Below are 22,355 nucleotides of genomic sequence, written 5' to 3'. Positions count from 1 at the left end.
AAGTAATTTTTACGGTGGTCTGAAGTATTTTAAGCAAATTGGCCAGTGTTTAATATCAATACTATTAATATAAGTAACAGCCTGTATTTCCACAGCTGGGCTTATGTCTCTCCTTTTTAGAAAAATGAGGCGTATTCCACAATGCTGCGCCAATGCGGATTGAATTTTTACAATTTTTCCTTAACTGTGAAGTGAATTTTAAAAACTAAATATACTTTATTCAAGTAGGCTTTTGAATACTAGCACTTTTGAATAGTCATTTTACAAAACTATATTACGTGAAGTTACCACCGGTTCGGAGTGTAGATTCTACCGAGAAGAATCGACAAGAACCGCGTGTCCTAACCACCGGGCTATCTCGTTAAAAAAATACAATTTTAAGTGAAAAGTATACCTTCACACCTTAATTTAATTTCTATAAATATAAAAGATTTCTAACATAAAAAAACGGGATTGGTTGCAAGCAGAGAGATATTGAGTACAAAGCATGTGAAATAGTTCCGTTACTAACTTTTATCATACTGGCTACCTTTTCGTTCAAAATATTCTCAGTTACAGTTTAAATACAAATAAAAACAGTAAAGTAAGTGCCTTTAAATGTCTTACTGCAGCTGTCCTGTGTCGTAGTCTTCATTCAAGTTTTGGCTCTTATTCCACCAGGCTGCTTGTTGTAAATATAAATTTTAATTGTCAATTTGAAGTTATATCCACCGATAACCGTGGTTTATGCCACGTTTGTAGTAAAAAAAGAGAAAGAGTTCCAAATGGGTGTTGTTATATTATCTATTAAAAACAGCCAATGAAATAAATGAACAACGTTAGAGGACGGATTAAATGACAAGAAATATATTTTTTTAATTTAAAATATCGCTGCTTAGCGATAAGGCCGCCTGTTGCACATCATGCAACTTTTGTGTAATAAAATTGTAATTTTTAGTTTTAAGTTTGGGTGCAATAAAGAGTTAATAAATAAATATCATGTAAATTAACACGATAATAAAAAAAATAATTTTATAAAAACGTATACATTAAAAAGAGAGAGATAGAGATATAGGAAGAGAGGGATGGTTCTATAACGCTTTTTTCTTACGTGACCAGTTATGTCAGTTCACTCTGCTAAGTAAGCCGCGTAAAAGAACAATTCATTTAAAAAAATACTAGTGAATCTCCCGCGAAACTTCGCGTTTATTCAAAAGTTTTTTTAGGAAGTTTGAAACCTACGACAGGTTTAGTTTTGATTTCATTTAATTGTAAACTGTATCTACATTTGGCGCCAAAATGATGAAACCTCTTTTAAATTAAATTATTAATATCAAATAGTATAAATTAGTTCAGTTAGAATCGGAGTTTATCGAAAACAATTTAATTTTGTTAACGTTTTTCATTTTCCAACCGACCAGTATATTTTTTCAAAAGAAATTCTTTGTTAATTCGTAACAATTTAGTAAAATGCCATCAAGAATCCTCTTTAATTTTCTGCACATCTACGGCTGGAGCTCTTCAAAATGAGACCATAGCCGATTTTTTATATGCAGCTATCGTCCCATCATCACTGTGGCATATAATCACTGGGACAAAAATCGGCTTACGCCAATAATATATGTATAAGACAGTTAACATATAAACAAGTATGCTCATTTTTGTTCATGTTTTATTCGTATCGTTTCGTTTGGACGGGACGTTCATTCAATAGAATGGTATCTCGATACAATAGAGTTGAATTTTTTTTGTTGAGTTTGTAGTATCGTTGGCACGTGCATGAATGTTTGTGACATCGCACCGTCTACTTTCAAAAGGTCACAAGAGAGTTGGAACAGAGTTTTTTTTTTAATTTAACCGGTCATTGCTACACATTCCAACTGCTTTTAGCTAGTATGTAACAAATATTAATTATTACATATTATGTATTACAGTAATTTGTATCCGATGAGTAAAATATTAATTTAGTTAATAATTGATAATATATCACGTACAAATGAAACAGCTAATATCAATTTCAGATGTAAAATGTCAATAAAAAAAATACCCAGTATTCGTAAGATCGATGTTTTTTTTTATGACATAGATGAGTGGACAAGTAAATGGGCCACCTGTTGGTAAAGTGATCACTACCCATAGACAATAACGCTATAATAAATATTACTTACATCGCCAATGCGCCACTAACCTTGTGAACTAAGATGTTATGTTTGGTGGTAGAATATCTGATGAGTGGGTGGTACCTCCCCAGGTGGGCTTGCACAAAGCCCTACCAGTAAAAAAAAATATGTTAAAATAATAATATGAACAGTTCTGTTATCTTTGTTTCTTTATTTAATATAACAATAAGCATTTTGGGTGCATTTTATTGTAAGACAAGGAATATAATCCATAACGTTATATTTTGGGAATAGTAATTATTAATAAATAATATAGTACTTCATAATTCCTAACAACACTATTTTGATGTCAACTGTAATCGTTCCTTTTGTTAATCGATTCGTGACTGAGCGTCAGTTTGTGTATCTGTGTAATGTGATATATTTTTGGCGGGCGTTGAAACGAAAGCTCATTGCCAAATGACTTTGTAATATAATATATTGAAATAGAGAAAATTTAAGTAAGAGTTTTTAGCTATGTCTTAAATTATTTATATATCTATAAATAATGTCGCACTACAAAAGAACTAAAACAAAGGAGCAAACTTTATTGTCTTGGTGTGCATGACAGCTATGTTTGACATTCGTGAAACGTTATACGCCTTTACTTGTGTGCGTGTACTTTCTATTTTATTCGACGCTTAGACAATATTCATCTAGGCATATAAATAATCGATTACACCCTGTACAAGATAGCTTGATCTTTTTGACAGATGTAAATTTTTCTGATCGACATAACTTTGCAATGACGAACATATTTCGTACTTTAATGATTTTAAAAATTGTAAAATTTTTTAAAATAATTACATATAATACAAAAGTTCCTAAAGATTCAAGCGTTATCCGAAGATTTTCAGACTTTTTCTATTATATATTATTGCTTCAAAGTAAAATTTAAATAGAAGCACTGAAAATAATAGACGCTTGTACAATGTTACATCGTAGGAGTAAGTAACTGCCATAAATTTCGTTTCCAAAAATCCTTATTAAAGATCATTGTTAAGTTATTGTTACAAACGGAGCACTTTTGGTTAGGGTCTCTTTGGCTAGTGGTTGGGGTCTCTTTAGCTGGTATAACTCTTTTTAGAAAAATAAGTTTAAAAAAATTGAATTCCAATTTGAATTACGCATTCCATCGTTCCATCGACTGTCGTATATGTTATATTTTCTGTTTCTCATCACTAGCCAGTCTGTCAAAAAGATCAAGCTAACTTGAACAGGGTATACTACTATTATTTGACACATTTCATGTTTTTACTAAAATAATTGGTATATTTCGAAACCTTGTCGAAAGTGAAATGAAATAAAAATTTAATATCTTATTCCTTACTTATATGTGTAAAATAATTTGTTTGCCAAAAACGTGACCTTTGCTAGAAATTCCACCCTTTTCTTAATAACACAGTACCGCCCACATACGACTATGTTATATTATCCGATCCCTTCGAATAATGTGATATCTCTTTTTAACATAGTTAAATAATGTATGCCAGTATGTATGTATGTAATAATATGTAGTTTATAATAATGTATATAATATTATTATGTGTGTATTATTCGGAGCCGAGATGGCCCAGTGGTTAGAACGCGTGCATCTTAACCGATGATTTCGGGTTCAAACCCAGGCAGGGACCACTGAATTTACATGTGCTTAATTTGTTTATAATTCATCTCGAGCTCGGCGGTGAAGGAAAACATCGTGAGGAAACCTGCATGTGTCTAATTTCAACGAAATTCTGCCACATGTGTATTCCATCAACCCGCATTGGAGCAGCGTGGTGGAATATGCTCCATGCCTTCTCCTCAACGGGAGAGGAGGCCTTAGCCCAGCAGTGGGAAATTTACAGGCTGATTATGTTATGTATATTCGGATGTAGTTATGTGTAGTTTATTATTATATTTTAATATCAGTATTCTCAAATTATAGTCATTATCTCCTCTTTCTACCTATAACTGCACTTCTCTGTTTTCGTTCTAAACTTCTATCACCAAAGGTTGTCCGTGAGAGATCGTTATAAGCGATAAGACCGCCTTTGCGCACTATTTATTTAATGTTTTGTTTTTATATCATGTATTCCTGTGTTGTGCAATAAAGTATTTTAAATAAAAAATAAAATAAATAAGACCTAAAAAAATATACCACAGATTCATTGTTGCGGTTAACCGTTCTGCCCGCTGAAATTAAATATATTCGTACGTTTTCAGTGTCGAATTAATCACAAAAACCCGTTTTAAATATAATATTAAAATGGTTGAATTCGATGAAGTAATGCTTTATTTCATTTACAATAATAGGCATACAATTTCGAAAGGGTTTATAATTGTGTTTTTAATGTAACTCAAATTAGCCTGTTATGTTAAAAAAATATAAATAAATATTGGACAACATTACATACATTACTCTGATCCCAATGTAAGTAGCTAAAGCACTTGTGTTATGGAAAATCAGAAGTAACGACGGTACCACAAACACCCAGACCCAAGACAACATAGAAAACTACTGAACTTTTTCTACAACGACTCGGCCGGGAATCGAACCCGGGACCTCGGAGTGGCGTACCCATGAAAACCGGTGTACACACTACTCGACCACGGAGCTCGTCAAACTAAATTCAAACAGACCTACAGACAGTTGCTTTCGAATTTATAATATTAGTACCGGAGTCCACGCCTCGAAAATTCCACTTTTGAGTAAACGAAGAAAATGAGTAGAAGTCTCTGCAACAAAAAGTATAGTATATATACCATAATTAGTTTGAAATCCCTGTAACTCATTTATGCAACTAATCCGATGCAAAACTACAAATTAAATAGTTGGATAACATTGCACAGTTGTTTGTTCTAGTGATACACTAGAGCACTAATATACAATTGATTGAATTCTGTTCGTGCGTATAAATTTATATTCATGAACAACGTTTCGCATACAATCTGCATTAATGCTGTATTAAATCAAATATGATTTAGTAGGTTTTGATGTCAAACACTAAATACATTAAAGCGCGTGGATCAGACCGGCGCTTATGACCATACATGACCTTGGCATCCTGATGAAGCCTCACCACCTTTATTCGCTTGTATGGTAGGCGCGTATACTACACATTTAATTACTGTGTATTATTATAATAATAATAATTAAAATAAAAGCAATTTATACGTTTAACTATATATATAACGACACATTGCCATTATCATTATTTTCTGTATCCATCTGTGGCTGCCGAGCGATCGTGGGTAGGCGGGAGAGGAGAATTAAAACCACGTGTTTGAAGGTTTTACAGTTTAACAGTAATACAATCAGCACTTTTGATATTATAATAAAGTAACGACGCTCTACCAGGCACGTCTTGCTTACGACAAATGCAAATGCATTACACAAAAGAGCCTGAAGTTGCGTCAGAGTGAAGAAACGTCCAACCGCACTATATCCAATTTTACTGTCAAACATGTCATTATTACTTTTTTCGTTTCTTGACACTCTCAAAACATAGTGGCCCGTCATATATATTGATACTTTACTATTTTAATAACAGTTTCGATGTTTCATATCCGCTGGAAAACTTGTGACGGCCGCATCACATATACCTCGAAGAGTCAAGACAGCCCAGTGGTTAGAACGCGCGCATCTTAACCGGTGATTGCGGGTCCCAACCCATGCCAGCATCACTCAACTTGCATGTGCTTAATTTGTGTTTATAATTCATCTCGTGCCCGTTTGTGAAGGAAAACATCGTGAGGAAACCTGCATATGTCTAATTTCATCGAAATTCTGCCACATGTTTAACCGGCATAAGAGCAGCCTCTTGGAATAATAATATAACATATACTTTTAATAAAAATACATAATATGTACTGTATTCTGGGTGACTGAATTCAAGTGGTGGAATCCTATTTTTAATCCTACGCGTTTTGTATCTGTTCCTCTCTAATAACTGAATCCTTAGAAAAGCTACATCTGATTAGTTGAATTTTACTTAGATTATAACTATAACTATAATTCGTGTCGTGATAAACAATAAGACTAAAATGATGACATAGGACTATATAGACCGACTTGGTTAGCTGACCAAGCCAGTAGGCTAGTAAAATTGATGAATAATATGAAAACAGAACATGAATAGGATGCTGCAGTCTAACTCTATTTCAGCCAATACCTTGTACAAAGCGGTTAAATGCGCTTTCGACATAGATTCAGTTTGCTTTAGTTTATTTCGGTCAGCACTATAACCGGGACTAACACGTCCGTTTGTTGATTTGAAACATCAAAATGACCCACGAGATTCCACCCTTGATTTTTTTATGTCAATTTGAAATCCCTTATGGAGATCTTTCTGTAAACACAACCTAACGGCACATTCTAACTTTTTTATCGATAAGAACTGCTTTTGTTCGGAATTCGTTTCAATTTGAAAACATTGACGGTTACAGTTTAACATATACGAACGAAATTGAACTTTAAATCATAATAAATGAACCGACAGCGATGCAGTTAATTTAAATAAATGTTATTAAAACTTCAATTATGTTATTATCAACAGAATTGATCAAATTCAAAGTAAATAAGTAATGTATACATTTAAATTGTTACCGTATTGGTTTCTAATGGAAATATCAATGCACATTCATTGAAATTTCATACCAAACAAAGCTTCAGTTGTTCAATACTAATATATATTTGATTGTATTGTAGGATATGTATATATAAATTATTATATTTATTATATTCTTAAATTTAATCGAAGTTCGTATAATTGGGAGCTACTTTCAGCTCGACCATGATTAAATTTAAATCTTATATTAAGAAACCATAGAGTAATAAAACATTTTAATCGAATTAATATTCAACATAAGATTATAATATAAATGATAAAAAAGGGTCGAGCTAATACTTGTTGAATTTAACTGACATTACATTGTATTTTCAATTTTGGAAAAGAGTAGTTACTCTTTTCCATTATTATTTTATTTCCGCTTCTTCTCGGTAGAGTACATTTCGAACCAATGACAGCTTTACGTTCTGTAAAATGACGATTCAAAATTGCTTGTAAAATCCTATTTTAATAAAGTATATTTTTATATTGATAATGAGTGACCCGTTGATTTCCATGTGGGATAATGCATATATTTAAATTTTCGTTTTTGACCGATTTTCTTGCTTCTGGGTGGAATCTACTCTGTGAATTGATATAAGTGCTAATATAAAGTTAATCTTCAAAAGATTATTCAGAGGTATTTGTAAGTCTTTTGGCAAAAATCTGAGAGGAAATGTATCTACGCCTACGTAGGCTTCGTCTCGCTAAGCTCGTTTTAATTTTAGGCAGCGCCCACCCCAAGAACAAACCCATCTCATAATATAAAATACAGAATTAATAATTTAATGCAAGGATTCGAAATAAATATTCTTTTCTTTCGAATATAGGGCATTTTGAAAGACCGAAAACAAAAAAAGAAATCAAAGCAAACGCGATAAGAAATTACAATCACGCAAATCAATAATATAGTCATATCTTCGAAACACAAATATATTTCTATATTACAGCAATAACAACGAGCAATAACCAAAAACTATTTAAATAAATACGTTATAAATTGATTTCATTGAAAGGCCCGCCCCGACTTCACACGGGTGCAATGACCGTCTTTATACAAATTTCGAAGAACATACTTAAAATTCTTGCCTTTTCTCTAATATACCTAATACACACATACCATTCATATAAACCTTCCTCTGGAATCATTCTGTTTATCGATGAAAACCGCATTAAAATCCGTTGCGAAGCTTAGAAGAACTAAGCGCACAGACAGCGTGAAGCGACTTTGTTTTATACTATGTAGAGATAAATATAATTTGCGTTTTAATTTTATTCTATTTGCATTATATAACGTAAAATAAATTGACATGACATCAAATTTTTACATTTGATCTTAGTTAAACGAATATAAAAACAAATATAACAGAATATGTCTCCAAGCGTTGGTGTGGCAGTAATTGAAAATGTTTTCAATTATAATTTCGTATATGTGTTAATGTTATTACTGGTGAATTTAATCGCAATAGTGTTTTCCTCTCTCGTCAGACTAACAGTCCGTACCTTTGTGTTCCATTTTGAAAGGTGAGCGATCCAGTAACTACGCACAACTTAGTTCCCAAGATTTGTGGTGCATTGAAGGTGATTAGAATATTCATCGGTGGTGGTGACCACTTACTTATAGGTGCATTTGCCACTTACATAGGCACAAAAAATCTTCGTCTAAATTTGACCTTAAAATTTAACAGAACACTTGATTAATTACATAAAATACGCTTTTGAAGACTTAGTGGTGCTTCAAACCTGCGATCTTTGTATAAGATCCAAGCGTAAATCCACGGAGCCTCAGCTCACGTGAAATAACGCTATAATGAGAAACTGTAATGTGGGCGTGTGAAGTTGAAGCGTGCCGCGAGAATAAAACGGTTCCACTTTAATGTTATAGAAAAAATAAATTTAATACAATGATATAAATAACTTTTGTTAAATTAAATTAACTGATTTAATATTATACTGTCTGTTACACTTTCACGACTAAATCTCTGAATCGAATAAATAAATCTATGAAATCGATGAAATATGGTGCGACATCATTCCCTCTTTGAAGGTTAATATCCCCAACATTACCCCTCAAGGATTTTAAATAAGTAGTGGATTGATAAGTAGTGCATTTTCGTCACAAGCTGAATTCCAAGAATGCGAAGCCGCGAGTTCAGCTTGAAAAAATAAATTCGTACACCGGTCCCAGCAGACCTGACTTATTCTCATATAAAACAACTGAAAGCTACGACGAACGCCATATGGTTACATTATGAAACTTTTCATTCGGATCCCTAACTTATTTCAAAATATTCTACGCCTACGACAATCAGAGAAAATGTAGAATTCTAAGGTTGAAAGAATTTTTCAAATCGGTCCATTAGTACCGGAGTCTATTCAGTGCGAACAAACAATAAAATCTATCTTCTTTTAAGAGGACAGTCCTTGCGGAACGCAAAAAAAAAAAAAAAGCTTCCCGGACACAGATCTAGTTATGTCATAAGTTAATGGAATAAATTAAATAAATAAAACGTATTTTAGGGTGATCACTTTATTTATGTTTCAACAATAAATGGAGATCACTTACAAAAATCAGTTTTATCTTTCGTACACTGGAATAAATGTGAGATGGTGACGATGTGTTGTGATGGTATTCATTGTAATGCTTTATGGTATACGATATTGGTTTTATTTAATTTACAACATCCACGGGCTCACAGTTGCCCGCGCCTTTTTTACATTTTATTTTTACAAATTTTGGCGTTACTTTATATTTTTACTGAACATCAGCAGATCTTCGCTGGACTTCGAGCTTGTCGTCTGATACCGGCCGATAAGAAAAATAATATCAAGAAATCGAACGCGGCGGCAGTGTTTTGTTATAATGCTTATTATTTTTAAATAATTAGAATTATAGGGGGATTAGGAGAATACGGGATGTATTGTGAAACACGGATTAGTGGGTAAAATAAATGTGAAAATAGTGTTAATAAATGAATCTGGAAGAATATCGTTGTTTAAACTTGCGACCATCCTAAGAATCGTAAATATATATATCGAAGGGGCTAGGCAACAACTCATTACCAGACATGATGATATCTGAAATGCAAGTCTATTCGTTCACGTTCGTAATATATCTCTTTTCGATATTCCATCAACAATGACACTTTCGGCTGTCACTTCTTCTCTACGTCACACTGTCGTTGCCAGCATGTACGACAAAAAAAATCTACTTGATAAAACTATTTGATGCTTCGACACATGATATATGACGGCACATGGTGCGCCATCTTGTTTATTCAAACTGGTTGGAAAAGCGAAGCGTCGCGGCGATGGCAGCGTGGCAGCCATCTTGGATCGACAGTTACATTCAAGATTTCCCGCGCACCACGTATGCGACGAATCGCTAATTTCCAACATTGTCATTATTATTTTGTAATAGATTCATTGATTTATGTGTGTATATGTTTTACTTGGTGGTAGGGCTTTGTGCAAGCCCGTCTGGGTAGGTACCACCCACTCATCAGATATTCTACCGCCAAATAACAGTATTCTGTATTGTTGTCTTCCGGTTAGAGCCAGTGTAATTACAGGCACAAGGGACATTACATCTTAATTCCCAAGGTTGGTGGCGCATAGGTGATGTAAGGAATGGTTAATATTTCTTACAACGCCTTTGTCTATGGGAGGCGGTGACCACTTACCATCAGGTGGCCCATATGCTCGTCCGCCAACCAATGCCATAAAAAAAAAAACGAATCGATATTGATGACTATTGTGAATATATCTGTGTGATTGATTTGTTTAATTAAAAATATTACTGAATTTGTAGAGCGTTCATATATTAAATCGTTTGAATATACGCCCACTTATATTGAATAATTCTGATATTGCTAATAAATTGTCTATATATATAATACATTTATATTGTAGCATTAATTGTAATGCTTTTGGAGTACTGTTATATAATTCGGATGACCATCGAATAATTTAGTACCACAGAACTATGCAGTAATCTAATTTCAGATAATTTGTAATAACTTAGGACTCAATTAATCTGTTGTCATGGGTTCCAGAATCATAACAGCGCGTAGTAATGTTATACAAATTTAGCGTTCAGAAATGAAATAGATTAAAAAAAAAGAACAATAATTTCATTTGTTTAAACAATTTACTAACCAATCAAAAATATCTCTAACTTCGAATTTATCTTAACATAAATAACCAAATCATACATATTGAAGTTAACTACTCAATTCAGCTTACAAATCTGGATAAACCACAACAAATACATTTAACAAATTACAAGTCGCGCTAATATCAACCTTAGTGTCCGAGCTCTAAAAGAAAAATTAATTGCGGTTACTTAGATAGACTAAAGTGGTGTCAAGTTAGCCACTAAGTACACGCACACTAGTAAAGTAGTATCACGTTTGGCGAGTGTCAAGCGTAGCCGTCACGCACACAAAGATAATAAAGTTGTCCCGTATGTTTTGTTGAAGTGTGACACCCTATCTAGACATAGAAATAATCTTACATATTGGTATAGATATATTGATTTAAGTATATTGTGATACAGCGCTAATGTAAAAGGGTGTAGAAGTAAATAACTCAGTAAAATAGTCATTGCAATGCTTTTCATTTTGCAACAACAGTTTATAATGTTTATAATGAAACAAGAATAAAACAAGATATGTCTTAGCGTCCTGTTGATATAAAGGAGCTAATAGCACCGTCACATCATTAACAAGTCCGTTCAAACAGTTATGATAACGTAGTAAAAATATCGAACGTAAAAAACTAACACGAACTTCACATATATCTAAACTAGCAGAACCTGCGGACTTACACGCGCAAATAAACAATCACCCCCATTTTACTCCCTCGAGGGGGTGAATATCTCCACACCAAATTTCATCTAAATCGTTAGTTTTCACGAGTAAAGCGTGAAGAGGTAACAGATGCAGTTACTTTCGCATTTATAATATTAGTAGAAATACACAGAGAGCAATAGATTTATTTTTTAATAATTTTTGCCATTATTTATGGACTGTCCATTATCTATTAACAGCACGAAGTCTGGAACTTGGAAATGCGTATACTCTCTTGTCTCGGAAAGCACATAAATCCGTTGCTTCTGAGCCTGTACTCTTTCCGTGTCGTGTCGTGTCGTGATCGTGTCGGATTTGCTGTCCCATCGAGTTATGAGAGTGCTTCTGTGACCGAAAGCGATCAGGAAGACATCACAATGTTATTATTGAAGAAACAATAGTATGTTACCATATTGAAAATAATAAATTAATTCATTTCGTTCAATACTGCGAAAATTCAAGATAAAATTATAATCGTTGTACATGTTTGAACTTATTCATATCATATATTAAAAGCCACAAATAATATTTTAAATAAATAAAACTCTTTTTGATCAGCTTTTGTGCGTAACGTTCAAAGAATAAGACCAGCACACACTTGAAGAAAAGGAAATTGAAACGGAGGTCAAAAAGATTATATTTCTCGCTAACTTTTTTTGCGATGCCTTTATAAATTACTGTATTGTAGAAGTAAAGTAGATTCGTTTTGTAAATTGTTTTCTTGAGGGTAGTAATAAATTTGTATTTAAAATAAAAAACTTCTGGTCTTATTTCTAAGAGTATATTATAATAGGTTCCTATTGTAAATCCTTTTTTTTTGTTAATTATTCATGAATGCCATGAGGCAAAATCGAGCATTGTCCTCTTATACGTCATATTTCATTACAATAATATTTTAATTTACTGTATTTTTATTATTATTTGTCTGTCTGTTGCTCTTGCACTGCTAAACTAAAACGATTTTTTTTTTTATGAAATAATCTTAAACTCCAAGGAAGGACATAGGTTTTTTTTATGCCTAACATCTAACGACCAACCCCTTAAACCCGAGCGAAACCGCAATAGATAAGTAGTATTTGATAAATAAAAGACCCCTAAAATATTTAAAAGAATAATTTAAAAGCAATATGACAGTTAGGCGACGAATGAAACAAACCGTTCATCCGACATCCAGTTATCTCAGGTATGAACGGTGATTATTCTAGCGGCAAGATACGATGGCCGTTTTGACACATTAAAAAAGTGATGTGAAATGTAAATTTATTTTCGATATAATATATTCAAATCTTTGTTTTTTTGCAAGTAATTTAATTCAAGTTTTTGTTGCAAGTAGTATCTGATTAAAAAGGTTTAATAAAAAAATATAAAATAAGTTTAAGTAATATATTCGAACGAAATCAATTTAAATCAAAAATTGGAATTAGAATGAATAACTTTATAAACACATTACATACAAGAAATAAATTGATACAAAAATCCTCTTTCGTCTTTCCCATGTAATGATGTAGGTACGTTCTGTTGCCTGTTCTGAATACTAATATTATTTCTATTATCATTTTCTACAATAAACATATATAAATAAAATAAATAATTTATAAAATAGATAAAATATTTACTGTCAACACAAATATAACACCGACTACGAGGTCGAGTGTGAGAGTGTGACGTACACGTTTACGCAAAAAAATAAATAAAAAAGATATCTTCGCGTACCCTAATATTTGTAGTTTAGAAATCACATTCGATAAATTTTATGACTAACTGCACGTCACTATTGACAATAAAGAACAACAATTTGCTCCTTTGATGTAATTATTTATTAAATACGAAACTTCATGAGCGGGCAAACGTCAAAACGGCCATCATAGCGTGCCGCTACTATAATTAAAACAATAACTTAAGACAATTATAGCGCGATTTAAAGACCTACTAACGCCATCTATTAACAAGAAAACGAACTAATTATTTTTAACACAACTGGGCATTTGACCCTGACTAATTGTGTCAGAATGTATTGACACGGTAGCGGAAGCTACCTTTGAGGAAAAGCCCGGGCAAGGATGCATGCCTCGAGGCCCGTACCCGGCTTGAAACATGAACAATGACAGTTCATGATCATCACATTCTAAAAGTATTAGTCTCGCTTATTGTCTAGCTTGATGATAATTTGATCCTTTTACTTATACGAACTAATTCTGAATATCTAGTACTGAACTTTATTATAACTTTATAACTTAGTACCTACTCTAACTTGCTCTTCGAGTTTGTTTTAGTCTCTCCGCCTTCCATTTTGTTTCCTAACATCTTTATCATATAATATATATACTTTGGATTTATTCATGCGAATTCGATTAAAAACATAATTCATTAAGTATAATTCCAGTTGAAAGTAAATAGAAAAAAAAATGTATATTAAAATAAAATACCGATTCAACGCGGAAAGGCTGCTAGCATTCTTACCATTATTCCAAGCCGTCAAGATTTATACAGTAATTATTTTTAATTCATATTTACATATATTTAAGGACTTAATATTAGTAATTATTATGTAAATAAATCTCGACTGAAAAAACACGAAATGTCCTCTAATCCATTTTGTATTTATAATCGTAAAGCTATATTTATATTACTACAAGTTATTGAGACCAAAACTGGATAATTAACAATTTTTACACACAATCTATTTTGTATAAATCCTTTCTGTGGTATTATTATAACGCTAAAAGCTTTCGGCAGTTACTACGTTTTATATAAATCATTACGTGCATGTCTACAATAGACCCCATCGAAACCTATCCACAATTATAGATCGTTAAAAAAATATTATTTTTTTAGTCAACAACATATGTTCACAAAATTCGTATACTCGAGATATTTCGATATTAAACCCTAAGAATTCAATGACATGACAGTTCAATGGGCGGCCATCTTTGATGTTTACGGGTGCGTTCAGAAAGTGTGCTCCAAATAATAAGTTCGTGAAGAGGTACGGTAGTTAGTGTATTTATATTTCTTTAGTTTTTTTATTTTTCCTTGAACGAAGCCGGGTTTTTATCAAATAATGAATATATTTTACTACAAATCTCCTGTCAAATATCATTCGTAGACACACGTCACACGACTTTAAATAGTATCTACAGTGGCTCTGTTGCTACAGTACGATTAAGAAAAATTGTCACTACGCATTGTAAGTTTTTTATTTATTTATTAATTCATTAATTTCTTCATTTATTTATTTATTGAAAAATCATATTATTATCGCTCATAATCAAACAAATATTGTTGGAAATGATTTGTCTCCAACAGGAAATAATATTGAAATTAAACGGTTTTACTATTACTGTTGTTCGCTTTCCTTAAAATAACTATAGAAATGGAATCATGTACCGAGGTAGGCGTGTAAGGGAAATATTAAATTATGGTGACTTTAGGCGCGCTCTTAATTCAATGTTTTTAAGCATACAAAAGAATAGAACGTAAATATCGAGAATCTCCGCCCAAAGCGCTCCATAAATAGCATCTATTTCTTTGTATAAATAATAAATAATAATAAATATTCTTTATTCCAGGCAATTTCAAACCCATAAGATATACAAAATATACATTAAAATTTAAAAATAATAAAAGAAAATAACAATAAAATCAAAATAAAACTGAGTAAATAGAGTAACTATAAGTCTTTTCTCTCTCTCTTTTTAGATGGACGATATGGAATACAGAGGACAGAATTATGTTGTTACTCATGGCTACTCTGCTGTAGAATGAGACCCTGAGTTTCTGTAGTAGCGCGGCAAAACCTGCAACTCTGCTCTCGGCGAACATGTCAGTCGCATTACACCGCCAGGGCCAGTTCATCATCACCCGGAATGCATTATTATATTGTACACGAAGAGTGTTATACGCACTCCTCGTGTACCGGTACCAGAGTTGGCTGGTGTATAACGACTGACATACTGTCAGTCGTTATACACCAGCAGAATGATTTTTAGTCGACAACGAGCGGCCATGTTGACGTTTACGGGTACGTTCAGAATTTATTGGTTTAAAACTCTCAATCATGATTTAACTGAGGTTATTTTAAAGAAAAGTCAAAATTGGATCGAAATGTATCATTACAGTTATAAGTTCATATAATAGGCCCATATAATAGTTTGAACGGGTCAACCGCTACATTCCTACGCTACGTTACATTGCTTAATTGGTATAAACACAAGCAGGACTAACCGGAAATTAAACCAATTTCATATATACATAGCATAGCATTGTGTGTTCTCAGCTTAATTTAGCTTACATTGTAGTAGGAATAGATGCAAGCTCGTCTAGGTAGGTACTAGGTACAATCCAGTATTCAATAGTGTTTTATTCTGGTATGACCAGTGCAACTACAGACAAAAAGGAAATAGCACTTTAGTTCCCAAGTTTGGTGGTGCATTGTCCATGTAAGGAATGCTTAATATTTCTAACAGCGTAATTGTCTGGGCGGTGATGAACACTTACTATCAAACGTCCCATTTGCCAGTCCGCCTAATTATATCACGGAAAAAACTCAACATCCACATTATAAAAATTTAAATGTAGCATGGAAATTAAAAAACAAAAACATTTAATCGTCCATTTGGCGAATTTATTTGGTTATATGACACTACAAATTATTACGTTTGCAAAAGGATCATTTTCGCATAACAAATAGATAAAGATTGATGATTTTGATGACACACTTCATTCGGATGTGATTGGTTTTACGAATTTTGCCGATGTTACATCTAAGTTGTGTCGTACTATAGCTGTACCCTAATATTAAGTGACACATTTACCTTAACATACTACTATTAATAAAAATTTAGATATATGTAGTCGTATATGATAAGAATATCTATACTATATAATATAACATGTCCCGACTGATTCATCATCGCCCCGCGTAAACTATTAAAGTGAGAGCAAATTTAGTGATTAGGGTCGTTTTATTGAGTAAACACCCACTAAGGAAGGAATTTTGGAAATTTTACCCCTAAGAGGGTGTAATAATGATTGAAAATTTGTATGGGAATCCGTCATTTTTTAAGTTAGAAGCATGAAACTTTATTTTTGGGATACTGATTAAAAATGAGTAGATATGTTTTTAAGCGTTTCTGGATATTCTACCCCTAAGGGGTGAAATACACACCAACGTGATATACAAAGAGGTCTTAAATTAACGTAATATTTTAAGTTAATCTGTAAATATATATACAACTTCCACGCGAGTAAAGCCGCGGGCAACAGCTAGTTATCTATATATTCTTGATGCTAGTATCTGCCCTCGGCTTCGGTCGTGTGTGACGGTGGTGTATGGATATCAATGATGATCGGGTGAAGTGTTAAACAAACAAACTCGCTTTTTAATTTATATTATTAAATTAATATATATATATATTAAATAATAGTTAGGATGAACTTTATAACTAACTGAATTCGATGATTTGGTTTTTTAATACATTTAATTAAAATTGGACCTGTTACTCGTTTGAGCATATCGGACTATACACTATAGTTTGTGACGCATCAAACGTTATAATATCTTCTAGTTGGTGTATAACACTTTTTATTGAATAATTTATGATGAGATCTAATTGCAAAAACTAAAGAACTGACCTAAAGATTACGGGTTTGCGGGCGATTGTACCCGAGCAAGTCTTATATACTTAATTTATGTTTATAACTTATCTTGTAGTCGAGATGGTTAATCTCAAACTTAATATACATAGCCCCAATCGTAAATAGAAATAATGACCACTAAGAAATATATATATTTTTTTTCTTAAATTTCCAAAAGGATCACAAAAATGCCAGTAATTTTTTTCCGCTCTCTTATATAAATCTTTCTTTGTTAAACAATTTAGTAAATTGCAATCAAGACTCCTCTTTATTTTTCTGCACATCTATGGCTAGAGCTCTTCATAATCATGTGCAGCTATCGTCCCATAACCACTGGGACAAAAATCGACTTACGCTATTAATATATAAGATATGTTTTTTTAAATAAATTGGTAAAACATAATAAATGTCGGAATCTACTTTCCGAATCGCTTACATTTGAGTTAATTCAGCTGGTTGGTGATTTAAAAATGGTCTATATTGAAGTTTATATATATTAGTATATGGTATCTATTTTTTTTTTATTTACTTAATAATGATATTTTGTCTCTCGTTAGGCGTGTTCTTCAGGTTGTAAATGAAACGAACATTAACGTGAGGGTTGTATATTTTGCGTTTCACTGATACGGAGGTTGTGTCGCGACTGAATAAACTTATCTATCTCAATTATAAGGAAAAGTATGATGCATTGCTTATGACCTACTTTTGGGAGTGGTGCCGTGTGCAAACGTATGATGGAATTATATGACTCATTACATGTAGACACAATATCATTTCATAATATATTTAAAAAAATAATATAATCAGCCCTAAAAATGATACCATTTTGCTCATTCGAACGACTTACTAAAAGTATATTAGACTAAATAAGTCTTAGCAAGCAAGTTTGCGCCAATGTTACGCGAATTAGTGCGTCTGATTGCGTCGACCTTTGAATCTGCACATTTTTGGTGCCCTGTCCATTTTGATACTAGCCGGGACGTTGTTCAGTTCATCTTTTTTGGATTCAACATAACTACTGTGGCTGTACCAATTTTGTTCTGTTTTTGTTACTACCCAATTAAAAAAATATTCATTTTCTACGCAAATATATCTATGGGATGCCAAACCCAGACTGAACTATGCATGATTTTAACTAATATCCATGTGTTCTCGTCAAGAGTTACTTAAATTACCTAAGCTGTTCTTCGCTTTGTTTCAGATCGGTTGGAAGTACACGAACGCTTGGCTGGTGGGTAATCTTCTGTGCAAAGTGCTTCTCGTGATGAGAGCATTCGGCCTGTATTTATCTTCAAATGTGCTTGTATGCATATCCATCGATAGGTGAGTAAATATTCGAATATTAACATTGCATTGGAAAACTGTAAATTATATTATAACTAACTGTGGCCCGCCCGCTTCGATGGCCATTAATTAAAAAAAGGGGAAGAGTCAAAAGTCAAATAAATAATACTCTATAACCGTCTACGGACGATTCGATTCCGATTGGTCATAGTCTCAAACAGATGCGTTAAAAAATAAACATTATCGTACAATTTTTCCTGTACGTGTGTATCTAACGAAATGAGTCCTGTGCTGCTGGACTGTTTTGATGATATTTGTTTGAGTTCTTCGATGATTTCGATTGAACCCAGTAGTTGAGGCAGCGATCGGGTTCCACGTTTTATAAAAAAAAATATCCTTGTAACGCATACGAAGTCGGAACTTTTATTTATATATTTGACTTGATGACTATTTTATTTCTGCACGATGTTTTCCTTTGGCCCCAGACACATGATACATTGAAAACGTAATTCAAACATGTTGTACTAATTCCGTATATAATAGAACTTAGGAGAGTTAAACACCGTACCTCAGAGCCAGACAATTTTAATTTAAACTGAATTAATACTATCTACTAATCCGTGAACAAAACATCATCGCGATTTAATTCGATCCCAACGCCATCTAGCGAAGCCATTGTGAAACATATTAAATATTTGCGTAAATAGTATTTCCTATATTATCATACTATTAGTATTTATTTATTAAGTATTATATTTTATGTACGTAAGTTTTATTTTTATACTATATGTTTAGTATAACTTTCTGCTATATATATAATTTTATTTATATAATTATTTGGTATATATAATACATATGTATTTATTAAACTTATATATATGTATTTTGTTATATATTATTTGTATTATTTAAAGATTAATTTTTTGTTGTTTAAGAATAAAACATGCTTGTTTGCACCATCCCGTTTCCCACAGACAAATTCTTACTCTAAAGGGTTGTCTGTAAGAGATTGCTTTAAGCAATAAGACCGCCTTTGCACGCTTCTCTTTTTTGTTATATGTTCTTGTAATGTTATGTACACTATATCTTTTGTCTTTTGTGTGCAATAAAGTGTTTATAATAATAAATAATAATAATAAATATTTCGTGAAGGCAATGAAATAGACCAGATATTGAACCTTAACGACCTTGACCGGAGTCATCGAGGGGAAATAAAATACTAAAGTCGATTCATCGGTGGTGGATTTAAACATACTATCATCGTAAAGTCGATCATGAGATCCACGAGCTCCATCAATCATTATATTCAAATTATAATTCCTAGAATATGCGATGTTTTTACACAATAGAATCTTAGAATAGTATAGTTTGTGTTTGTTTAAAACTAACGGGGTCGATTTGCACGCATCACTGTGCTTGAAAGTGAATCTTTGTCTTTGTCTTGCACGTACATAAACTTCGTCTATGTTGCTAACTTCGTCAGATAATTGTCGAAAGTACAGAAATGTCGATGTAAAGTTTTAACGGTATTATAATATTCTGAATGATTCAGAAACGAAATATTCCCCTGTGACCGTTTTAATATTATTTGAAATTGGAATATAATCACTTAAATATGGAGTAATTTCTCTTCCACTTCATAATTAATGGGGATTACAAATGTGTTAACATCACTCAGACGTAAATGATTTTATAATCTTCTTTTTTAAAATCTAATTTAAAAATAATGACTACCATTCATAACTTCGTTGTTGGGATAGTATCTAAAAATGAAAAGTCCTGCGTCATTGGATTAAAATCATGAATCCAACCAACGAAAGATGATCCTCGTTTATTAATTAATAAATTATTCAGATTTTAAGCGTACAATATTTCTAAAAAATAAAATGTATATCGATGGTAGGTATTGATAGTGTAAGGAATGGCTTAAACTTTTGGAATGGAATTTTTCTTGGATGAAAATTACCATCTATCTTATAGGTGGACATTTAAGGTGGACTTTTTTGGTAATATCCGAGTCAGCAGCTAGTAAGTGTCCCGTGTAGGCACATAGGCCTCTCTCCTTCTGAGGAGAGGGTTTCGAGCATATCTCACCGTTTTTTTTTTAAAACAATCTAATCACAACAAAATACATTGTTGAATGCTTAAGTTTGAACTTGAAACCTTATTCACGTGTTCTAGGCACGGGACTTTCAAGATTCATATCTGTTGGTCGGCTCTTTTTTTTATTTATTTATTTATTTATTTATTGGAAAAGTTACACCATCAACATATCACTAAGCACTTAAAATTAATATCTGTTGGGTAACATACAAAATGATACGAATACTATAATACTAATATACTCTCTTTAATATATAAAATTAATATTATTTCGGTGGAAGAACCCAAAACTTTGTATGTATGTATGTATGCAAGTATGTATGTATGCAAGTATGTATGTATGTATGTATGTAAGTATGTATGTATGTATGTATGTATGTAAGTATGTATGTATGTATGTATGTATGTATGTATGTATGTATGTATGTATGTATGTATGTATGTAAGTATGTATGTAAGTATGTATGTAAGTATGTATGTAAGTATGTATGTAAGTATGTATGTAAGTATGTATGTATGTATGTATGTATGTATGTATGCAAGTATGTATGCAAGTATGTATGCAAGTATGTATGCAAGTATTTATGCAAGTATGTATGCAAGTATTTATGCAAGTATGTATGCAAGTATGTATGCAAGTATGTATGCAAGTATGTATGCAAGTATGTATGCAAGTATGTATGCAAGTATGTATGCAAGTAAGTATGCAAGTATGTATGCAAGTATGTATGCAAGTATGTATGCAAGTATGTATGCAAGTATGTATGTATGCAAGTATGTATGCAAGTATGTATGCAAGTATGTATGCAAGTATGTATGCAAGTATGTATGCAAGTATGTATGCAAGTATGTATGCAAGTATGTATGCAAGTATGTATGCAAGTATGTATGCAAGTATGTATGCAAGTATGTATGCAAGTATGTATGCAAGTATGTATGCAAGTATGTATGCAAGTATGTATGCAAGTATGTATGCAAGTATGTATGCAAGTATGTATGCAAGTATGTATGCAAGTATGTATGCAAGTATGTATGCAAGTATGTATGCAAGTATGTATGCAAGTATGTATGCAAGTATGTATGCAAGTATGTATGCAAGTATGTATGCAAGTATGTATGCAAGTATGTATGCAAGTATGTATGCAAGTATGTATGCAAGTATGTATGCAAGTATGTATGCAAGTATGTATGCAAGTATGTATGCAAGTATGTATGCAAGTATTTATGCAAGTATTTATGCAAGTATTTATGCAAGTATGTATGCAAGTATGTATGCAAGTATGTATGCAAGTATGTATGCAAGTATGTATGCAAGTATGTATGCAAGTATGTATGCAAGTATGTATGCAAGTATGTATGCAAGTATGTATGCAAGTATGTATGCAAGTATGTATGCAAGTATGTATGCAAGTATGTATGCAAGTATGTATGCAAGTATGTATGCAAGTATGTATGCAAGTATGTATGCAAGTATGTATGCAAGTATGTATGCAAGTATGTATGCAAGTATGTATGCAAGTATGTATGCAAGTATGTATGCAAGTATGTATGCAAGTATGTATGGAAGTAAGTATGTAAGTATGTAAGTAAGTATGTAAGTATGTATGTATGTATGTATGTATGTATGTATGTAAGTATGTATGTATGTAAGTATGTAAGTATGTAAGTATGTAAGTACGTAAGTACGTAAGTATGTAAGTATGTAAGTATGTAAGTATGCAAGTATTTATGCAAGTATTTATGCAAGTATGTAT

At 32.4% G+C, this 22,355-nt stretch overlaps 1 protein-coding gene across 1 annotated transcript in view; it reads left to right on the top strand.

The window, feature by feature from the left end:
* Positions 1-22,355, top strand: part of LOC113402215 (adipokinetic hormone/corazonin-related peptide receptor variant I-like) — a 155,259-nt gene that overhangs the window by 60,092 nt on the left and 72,812 nt on the right. The window contains exon 2 of the mRNA XM_026642404.2: positions 18,416-18,537. Within this exon, the coding sequence (XP_026498189.1) occupies positions 18,416-18,537 (122 nt within the window). The remainder of the gene's footprint in view (positions 1-18,415; positions 18,538-22,355) is intronic.

Source organism: Vanessa tameamea, chromosome 14, assembly GCF_037043105.1.
Source record: "Vanessa tameamea isolate UH-Manoa-2023 chromosome 14, ilVanTame1 primary haplotype, whole genome shotgun sequence".
Classification (NCBI taxonomy): Eukaryota; Metazoa; Arthropoda; class Insecta; order Lepidoptera; family Nymphalidae; genus Vanessa; species Vanessa tameamea.
This window is presented reverse-complemented; position numbering and strand designations above follow the sequence as displayed.